The sequence below is a fragment of the Scomber scombrus genome, chromosome 7 (genome assembly GCF_963691925.1).
Source record: "Scomber scombrus chromosome 7, fScoSco1.1, whole genome shotgun sequence".
Taxonomy (NCBI): domain Eukaryota; kingdom Metazoa; phylum Chordata; class Actinopteri; order Scombriformes; family Scombridae; genus Scomber; species Scomber scombrus.
This window is the reverse complement of record NC_084976.1, coordinates 22,470,114-22,480,271: the sequence shown is the minus strand read 5'-3', so window position 1 is coordinate 22,480,271 and position 10,158 is coordinate 22,470,114. Positions and strand designations below refer to the sequence as shown.

Sequence of the window (10,158 nt, the reverse complement as noted above, 5' to 3'; positions counted from 1 at the left end):
CCCAAGAGCGATTTTTTTCTTTTTCAGTAAGAGTGAAGTGGAAAGGAAACAAAGTGACTAACTGTGAGAAGCTGGGATTGTAATTACTTTTCATAACGGCCGACAATGGAGAAACGGTGGGAGGAGTGGGAGTGGAGTAACAGCAGTGCTGACCGGAGCGGGAAGGTCAGTCTGACGTTGGTGTAGCCTGAAGGGGAGAGCTTGAAGAGCGGGGAAGCCAGGGTGGAGCATCGACCCGGGGTTTGCTGCAGGGAGGAGAGAGCTAATCAGAGAGCAGATGATGGGATTTCACGGATGTAACTACTGTTTGGGAATAAGCTGCGGGTGTGAGCGTTGGAAAATGTGTTCAGTGGTGCTGAGAGAACATTACTTATTCAGATAGCTGAATTACACAACACATCAGACACATAATCTATCCAACATTGTTTATTCAGAGGGGGTTTTTTTCTGTTTTTTTATATTCTTTTGGACTTGACAGATAGAGATGAAACAGTTAAACCGCATCTTTTTTTTTTTTTCAATCCTCTCAACAATTATAAATACGTCGACTGTCACAGCACTGAAATTCGGAGACGACATCCTTTTTTTTTTGTTAGGTTTTTTTGTTTGTTATTTTGTCTTGTCGTGCGATCTGGAGGAGGAGCGGACAGCATTTAAAACTTAAGAGCACATTTTCAGCACTGAAGAGGAAAAAGTAAAGGCTGTAGGAGAAACATGTTGAAAATGCATGTTTTTTTTAAGGCTAATGATTTTGTTTTTTTGTATTTTTGGTTCTAGTTTCTACATTGGGCTGAACAGAGTGCTAAACACAGTGTTAAAGATGGGGAAAAGAGCTGTACTTACAGTATAAAAGGTGCCTTAACAAGCTGAAACGGGAAAAAAGTGGAGGCGTTGTGTGACTGTTGATTTCATCACTTGAGTAAAGATTTACTCCAGAGTTAATTTACGTTAATTTAGTGAGTTGGCAAGTTGTCTGGTTAAAATGCTCCAAACATGCAAGGTCTCTATTATTTACTCAGCCAAAGAGGTTTTACTTGAAGCAGATGTACCACTCTGGGCAAAAAAACATCTACATGATCAGCTGGTATAGATTTATTAAACTATAGTGACTTTTAATTTTTTTGTTGAGTCCAACTAACAGCACAAAATCTTAAAATATTCAGTTGAGTGACACATATGTTGAAGAAAAAACTGCAAATTTCCACATTTATAGAAACGGGAACCAGGTTATTTTTGTTACAGTATTAATTAATCGACTATCAAAATAGCAGATTATTTTCTGTTGATGGACTCGTTACAGCTCTAATCATCACCAGTAGTTTATTACCACAACTGGAAGATGTAGCTGTTATCAAGAAAAAAAGTAGTTCTGCCAATGTAGTTTTTCCATTGGGAACTGAGCGAGTTAAATTAAGTTGACTTTCCTCTGACTGACTTAAAAAAAAATAACATTGGGAGCACCTCAGCAATAAGCACCTGCATGTTTCAGTCAGTCTATTCATATAAAAAGATTGTAATAGTAAAGAAAAACTGCAGTTTTCCTCAAATCATTCAGCCCTATTTATACACTTCAGACTTCAGATCATGTTAAGATTATAGGGTCAGTGACATTTTTTTGTGTCCATGTGGTTTAGTCAAAGTTAAAATGGGTTCAAATTTGAAAATAAACATACGTATGAATAACTTGCACACATTCTTTTCTTGTGGACCCAGCATCAAATTTCTGCTTTTAATCCATTTTGAGAGAATATATTAGAGGATTAGAGGAGCTAAATTCTCAATAAAACACCATATCAACTAGTTTGGCATACAATGTAGGTGGATGAAATATTTAATATTTATCATTCTTTTGTTTTTACACCATTGGACATTTTCAGGAGCATTCAGTCTTACTTTTGGTTAAAAAAAAAAAAAAAACAGTGCAAAAGTCATTTCAAATGACATAAAACCAACAAAAATACAAAATGCACATTTTAACAAACCTGATGCTGCTTTTAAGACCATTTTTTGAGATATTTTTGAATTGCTCATCTTACCAACCCTTATCTGTCACTGACCCTATAACGTTTTAACATTTTCAGGTATTCTTTGTCCAATCAGTAGATAATTATTTAATTAATATAACTTATTTTCTAAACTAAGATTTGGATTAAAAGACACAATTATAGACTGTTAAGCAAGTGAACTACTGAAGCAGCATGTGGTGAAGGCGTCTTAAAAAACTATTTTCTCACTTCCTACTGTACTTCCTGCAGTAGGTTTTAGTCGGCTGTAATGAGGCACAATTAAATCACAGGGGAAATGCGGATTAAACATCATAGGCAGGGATGGTTATGAAGCTATTATCACTCTGAAGTCAATTCTCCTTTTCAGCTATCTCACCAGACCTGAGTTTGAGTTTAGTCATTGAAGTCTTGATTTGTGGGGCAGAACAGGAACCGCTAGAGTTGTCCAAAACATGTTAATCCTGCACAGTTAGACAAGATCCCGAAGCATAGTGAGAGAGAGTGAGGATACTTTAAACAGACGACCTGCACTTGGCATCGAACAGTGTGACTGTGACCACAAGATGAAACACAGCAGAGCCCGTAAATATTGGACAAGGAAACACGTCTTTATACGAGTAACAGCTTTGACTGCACAATTAAAACTGAATTGTAAGTCTTTGTTGGTTTTTTTTGGACATGACCTCCCTTTCAGAGTCTGCAGTCGCATCACGCTGGTTTCCTGTGAGAAGCATCAAATCAGTCAATAAATGGACAAGTGAACAAGAGAATTAGTTTCTTTACCAGGCAGAGCTGGCTGGGAGCAAATCTGAAGAAAAAAAACAACAAACAACACTTTTTCTTCACTTTCTTTAAATTTTTGGTACTCAGCATGATGTGAGTAAGCTGAAACGAGAGGATCATGCCACAAAAATAAAAACTTAACATATCCCCAAATAAGAATGCTCAGATATGAAAATGTGTCAACGTCCAAAATGCCTTTTTTGTCTTGTTGTTGTTATTCAGCATCCAGTTTGTAGCTCCTTCTCATCATGCAGTTGCTGGTTGTGATATTTGAGACTTTTGCTGTTGTTTTTTCTACACAACAAACGGTATGAATACATTCTGCTATTTGTCCTTCTGTGTCGACACGTGTGAGCTCTCCGTCCGCAGGGAGGGACGGAAAAGCTCGGACACCACTTTTCTTCTTCTTCTTCTCAGTGACAAACCCTCGTTATTGGATATCTACAGGCAAATAAAACTTTGTAGTTCTTTTTCTTCTCCACAGACATGTTCATATATCTTTTATAAAATAAATCTTATTTCCAAGTATACAATAATAAAATGATGCACTCTGCAGAAAAAAGGTAACAGGAAACTCCATATATACACATAGTATATTATACTATTTTGGCAGACAAGAACATGGACAAGTTCAGTATTGTAAACAACTCTACTCTCATTCATCACCTTTTCTCCTCTCCTTCTTACTTTCCGTTTCCTTCTTGTTCTCCCTCTGTCCTTTCTTACATTTATAGCTCCAAAAATTGTGCTTTAAGAAATCTCTTACAACAATCCAAGGGCTGTTTTTTAAAATCTTTTGTCTCCTCGGGTCCGCTGAGTAGAAGTGAACTGTCTCTGAGCAGTAAGGTCAATTGTCTTAAAACGGTCACGTGGCTGGTCGTTCACTCGGCTCTCCCAGCTCACCCCAGGAAATGAGAAAACATCGTCAGAATGATGAAGGGTGACAAATCCACTGTGATCTAAAGTGATTGATTCATGTCAGAGGGGGGCAGACAATTACTAAAAGGCATTCTACTATCAGAATATCAGCGCTTCTACATATTCTCTCTGGGTTTTTTTTGCAGGTTAAGATTTTTAGTAAATATTACATCTGCCTATAAATGCCAAGGCAGCAGCAGATGTGCAGCAGGTGTTTTAAAGCTTTCAGTAAAACACCTGAACATGTTAAGACTTGACAAACCTTCAGTGAGAGTGTAATGAGATCTGATCTGGGGCAGGATGCGTCCCTGGATGTGTCCCTGGATACTGTGGTGGCATTTCATTGAAGTCTGTGAGACGTTACAGCTGTGCTCTGGATGTAGAAATGTACTCGGTGGAATGTGGAGATACACTGCTGTGTGTGTGTGTGTGTGTGTAGCAATGATGCTGGAGTAAAGACACACAGCGATGAAGGATGGAAGAGAAGAGAGAGCTTTGGGTTTTTGAACTCAGGAGGCAGGAACAGAGAAGAGGTCTGAACGTAGGTGCCCAGAGGAGCACCAGGTGTATATAGGGTCTTTAGTTGTCCTCATCGGTAAGCTCGTCCTCCCCGGTGGCCTTTTCGGGAATGGCCTCCAGGCTGCGTCTGCCCTTGGAGTCGGAGGAGCTGGAGGAGCTGCTCACTGCTCCGCCTTTACTCAGGTTACAGGTGAGTGCGGCGTAGTGGATCTGCTTCAGGTTCTCCTGGACTTCACTCTTGGCGTGCTTCAGTAGATCCGCCTGGCCCTGAGGAGTAAAGACAGAGCAAAGACTTAGATAGGGCTGGGTATCATTTAAAATAATACAATACCAGTACCAATCTAAGTTCCCTTAAACAGGGTCCCTGCAGATCCTTAAAAAGTCTTAAATTTAGTTTTTGATATTCAAGGTCTAAAAATGTCTTAAAAAGTCTGGAGTTGTAGGAGTTCAGGCATTACATTTGATTTTAGAGTAATTATATTTGTTCAGTTTACGTTATTTATCATTATTATCATCATTTCACTGACTATTTTACATAACCAATCAATCAACCAATCAATCAACTTATTAATCAAAGTAAAAAATAATCAGCAGTTGGAACCATAATGAAACTAATCCATTTCAACCCACTACAACAGTAAAATCCTGCTTTTGTATTAATATGTCTCAGCAATGGTATTATTTCCTTAAAGAGGTTTTAAAAAGGTCTTAATATCAATTGAGTACTTCATTCAAACCACCACACATTTAGTGCACTTGCTTTTATCCGGTGTACCAGGCGTGTAGTGTCGCCACACTTTAGAGCGTTTAGGTGGCATCTTGGCTGCTGAACTGCTAAGCGTGCTAACTCAAATTCACCACGACTTCACCACCACAGACGGGTTGTAGCTGCTGTGTCAGTGGGCCAATCACATGTTGCATTAAATCGAAGAACGCTTGCATTGATTGGCTGTGAACAAGTCCGTACAAACAGTCATATTTTCTAGCTCTGGGTGCAAAAAGGATCGATTGCAGGAATCGTTTGGCGTGAGACATTTCTACTTGGTATAGAGTACAGATAGCCAGTCCTAATCTCAGAGCAATGAACGTAAAGACAGGCAGTACAGTATGTGACGGACACTGATGTCTCAATGACTTAAGTATAGTGCTTTAACAGCTGGATGAAGCCAGCAATGTAATGAGCTCCATGTATGAAAAAGGCCTTTTATGACCTTTTGTTGTGTCTTTGTTTCTGCTGCTAAATGCTGCCTTGTTGTGTTCTGCTGCTCGTACTGGTTCTTGCTTACGTCTGCTTTTGTGAAGCTGTTCTGTGACTGTTTGTTTGTTGCTTTGTTCAGCCATAGCTTTTATCGTGTCACTCTGTGTTTTATATTTATTGTAATTGACACATCTTACAAACAGTGTTTTCATTTTGTTTCTTGATTTTTAGGCTGCTAACTCACACCTGGGGCAAAGACAATGGATGAAAACTACTCTTTGGGCTTATCCTGACACATTTACAGTAATGTTAATTAAAGGTGCAGTGTATAGAATTTAGTGGTATACAGTGGTGAAGTTGTAGATTGCAACCATCTGAATAGCCCTCCCTTTTATGGTGGCCACACATTTTTTTTCAAACATGAAATGTCCTCTCTAGAGCCAGTGTTTGGTTTGTCCCTTGTGGGCTACTGTAGAAACATGACAGTACAACATGGCATCCTCCGTGGAAAAAGACCTGTTCCCTGTGTAGATATAAAAGGCTCATTGTGACATAACAAAAACACAACATTTCTTATTTTCAGATGATTAATCACTAACTAAAACATACTTGTGAATATTATGTTTAATTTCTGCCAAGTCCGTTCAGCTAGATGCCAATAAAATTCTACACACTGTACCTTTAATATGAGCTGTCCCTGACAAACATAACCTAACCCTAGCCCTAACCATAAAATTAAAGTAAAATGTACACAGTTCAAAGCATTTTTGGATAGCAGCCGAAAACTGGTTTCACAAGCGTCAGTCAAATGACTTGATGTACTTTTAATGATCTCTTTTAATGACATCTCCAGTCTTAACACAGTAAGCAGCTCGCCTGCCAACAATAAAAGTCCATAGAAGAAGAAGAAGCTCCAGATTCAACAGACAGAAAATGAAGCACACAATGAATTTTGCAGCAGTTACACAATCGCCCGCCTCAACTGGGGACAAAGTATAAATTATAGCCGAGCTACGCAAGAGATTATCTTAATTAACACGTGTAAATGCCACAAATAAATATGCAGGAGGTTATTCATCAATAATTAACCCTTTGTGTTGGCAATGGAGGCTGAAGTGACAATAGTGGACTGGCGACGCACCAAGCTCCGGTTCACACTCATTAACACAATAACTAAAGAATAACATAAACTGCTGCATGCTAACAAAGATCAGACTCTGTTTGACAGTTCACGTTACAGAAGCTCATCAGAGGGTTTTTCTTTCTTCATTAATCATAATGTTCAGTGTAGCAGAAAAACTCCCTGGTAATTAAAACTAGGCCTGATATGGTTTATAGGTTATATAACTGTTATAATCCTTTAATAGTTTATTTTTCTTTCTTTCGAAAAGGTTTCAAAATAATGACTTTTGAATATTGAACTTTAAATGTTTCTTTTATTTCTTAATATTGCTTCTGAAAATCTGATTTTACTTAATCACTTAAGTTTGGTTGTATTTGTGCTTTTTTAATTCAGTTTCAAACATTTACTTCCAGTTAAAACTTCACTAGTATCATTAATAATGTTTATTTTGTCTCCCATGTATTGCAACTGTTTTTTTGTTTTTTTAAACTCTACTGTTCGTTAAGCTCTTTGGACAAATCAAGTTATTATTAGTTAGTTACATCAATATCTTAGATTGTTTTATCATTACAATTTACTTGGAATCAAAGTATGCATTAAAGTTGAATTAATGAACAACTCACTGCCTATTTATCATTTAATAACTTTAAATCAACTCCTTTGACAAACTGTTTCTGATAACTTGACAGGAACATGACAGTAAGTGGTCAAAGTTTAATAAATGTTCCTTCAGTACAAACTGTTATGTTTCACAAGGTTCTTTGTATAAATTAACATTTTAAATACACTTTTGAACTTTTGTCTTCTCTGATATGTTGATGTGATTATATTGTGTATGGACCCAATAAAGTAAAGATATTTTATATTGCTTGTATTGTAATAATACATAGATATCTGGATACTCTGGAACTCATTAAACAAATCCCTTAAGTTATTATCATCCTTCAAATTCTTTAAGTCTAACTTAATGAAATAATTTCTGACCAAACAAAATCATTCTCAGCACAATTGAATTAAAATGAGTGTGATTATAACATAAATCTATTGTTGCTGTTACCTAATGAAATATCTTCTCTCTAAACAAAATCATACTCATACCTAATTTACTTGAAACTTCTTTCTTTCTTCTCTCTTCTTATTTGGTTGATATGTTTTGGTGATTTTTTTATACTAAAGGGGAGGATTTTATATAAGCCCCTTGGGCATCTTTTCCTCTCCTGCACAGTTATTTGCCTTTGTACTGTGAAATATAATGTTTGTTTTACTATTGTGCATATGAATAAAATAAAAATAAAATATGTAATGGCCTTTGAGATTCACTGCAAATTAAAGTGTAGTGCAAATTAGATGCATTATTATTATTATTACAATGATCATATGTTTCTTATTATAAACAAATCTGATGTGCAGAGCCAAAACAACAATGAAATCATCCTACTTCCAAGTATCGTGTGTGTATTCAGAGCCTTAAATATCTTATTCCTCTGTGTCGTAGAGCTCTGTTGTTGTTCAAAAACTATTAAAAACACATCAGTGAGTCACATCGCTGCACTGGGTGACATGTTCCTGCACCATGACGGCAGTGCTTACCGTCGCTTGTTTAGAAAGGGCTCCAAAGAATAAAAACAGTGATAACATCTTCACTCTCAGGAGAGAAGTTCCTTGTAAGGAAGACGCCACAAAGTAACTAGGCAACGCTCCTCCTCACATTTACAAAGTTGTTGCTTTTTTTAATAACCAGCTACATTATTACCTGTAAAAATGCTCATGGGAAAAACTTAACCTAACCCTGACCTCTGCATCCATCTGTGTGTGTGTGTGTGTGTGTGTGTGTGTGTGTGTGTGTGTGTGTGTGTGTGTGTGTGTGTGTGTGTGTGTGTGTGTGTGTGTGTGTGTGTGTGCTTGCAGGCATGTGAAACGAAGCCATTTCAAATTACAGTGTGCAAAGTGGTGACTGCACGCTACTCAAACACAGACACATGCTCAGGTTGTTTCACATCACAGTGGTCATCAGTGTTCTCACTGCTGTGAAAGGAGAGAAAAAAAGAAAAAGGCACCTTCAGGATGGTGATGTTCCACGTGAAGCTCTCCACCGCCTTGTGCAACTTCCTGCCCTTCAACCCTTCCTTCACAGCCAAGTCGTACAGGTTCTCGTGAAATTCCATCGCTAAGAAAGAGAAAGAAGAGGAGAGAGAGAGAGGAAGAGTGAAGTCAGGTCTATCTGGTTGGAATTCATACTGGTTTGTGAAACACAGGAGCAGCTGGGAGGTGACTATGTTTTCATTATGAGGAAACACATGAGTGACGAAGATGTCTGCTGTCAACATTTCAACAGTGCGCTCCTGCAGGACAGAGGTGCAGCTTGTAGAAGTGTGGAGCGTCTCTGGCAGCAGAGAAGAAATTCCTCTCTTCTTACTGTATGTCTGCAGTTGTAGTAATGGATCACACTCGCTCTGGCTCTGAGCTAATTCAGGAGGCAACTTAAAGATTTAAGATGTGAAACTGGCCATCAAGTTGTTATTCCTCATTATTTTATACAGGGCAGATTTTAATGTGACCAAATTATTGGGATTGTTATGGAGTAACTAGTTACATAATTTAATTACAAAATAAAAATGTATTAATCCGTTATAGTTACTGAGAAGAAATGTGTAGGTAAATTACAGTTACTTATGAAAATGTTGATTATTACAAAGGAGGTTACATCTGAAGTCAGACCTTCAAGATTTTGCTCAGGAGGGTATTTCCTCATTTTGTAATATTTAACATGTTACTGAATACACATATTGCTGTTTTTAATTCTTTGAAATCAATATTTTTTTTATATTTTAAAAATAAATCATGATGTGGGCTTATTTGGAGCACACATGGGCTTCAATTGTGTCACAGTACCAATTAAGCTCATGCCAGACTTTTGACTTTTTTAATCAAATAGTTTTATTTTATATTCTAAAATCTACTCGAACTAATGAATACATTTTCAAATGAGAGATAAATGTTGCTTTATAAGAAATGATCTCCCTTATAAATCATGTCAGTATCCATGAAAAACATCTGAACTTAGGTGTTTTTTTGGTGCTTAATGGTTACACACTTACCCTAACAGCTAGAAAAATTAGTTATACAACTAGAAAAGTAAGGGTTAGTTTACTTTGATTAAGTAACTGAAATAGTTACATTACTTATTACATTTTAAATAAGGTAACTAGTAATCTGTTACTTATTACACCTCCAAAGTAACCTTCCCAACCCTGGTTATTGGATAGCAATTAAAGGCAGATGCATCTTGTTTCTCTTGGGTCTCCTACTTGTTTTATACTCCCTCACTGATGCATTCATTTCTATTGAAATCTACATCCTGATGTGAAATGTTAGTAAGAGGAGGATAAAGCACACTGCCACATCCCAACGAGCTGATGATGGGATGTCAAGAGTTCAAGGAACAAAAAGGTGAATTGGTTAAATAAAAAGCCTCCAAAAAAGAGGGGTGGGAAGTGAGGCAGATAACTCAAAGGAAGAGAAGAACACAAATCGCAAGGTTGAAGGAAGCAGCGAGGCAGGATGAGAGGGTAAAGAAAGAGCCCCGGAAACACCGAGAGAAAGAGCGAGAG

General features: G+C 37.4%; 1 protein-coding gene across 1 annotated transcript in view; it reads right to left on the bottom strand.

The window, feature by feature from the left end:
* Positions 1–488: 488 nt before the first annotated feature.
* LOC133983027 (inactive phospholipase C-like protein 2) overlaps positions 489–10,158 on the bottom strand; it is a 54,846-nt gene continuing 45,176 nt past the window's right edge. Inside the window, exons 6-7 of the mRNA XM_062421942.1 lie at positions 8,605–8,714; positions 489–4,493 (exon numbers count right to left, since the gene is read on the bottom strand). Of these exons, the coding sequence (XP_062277926.1) occupies positions 4,287–4,493; positions 8,605–8,714 (317 nt within the window). The 3' untranslated portion in view covers positions 489–4,286. The remainder of the gene's footprint in view (positions 4,494–8,604; positions 8,715–10,158) is intronic.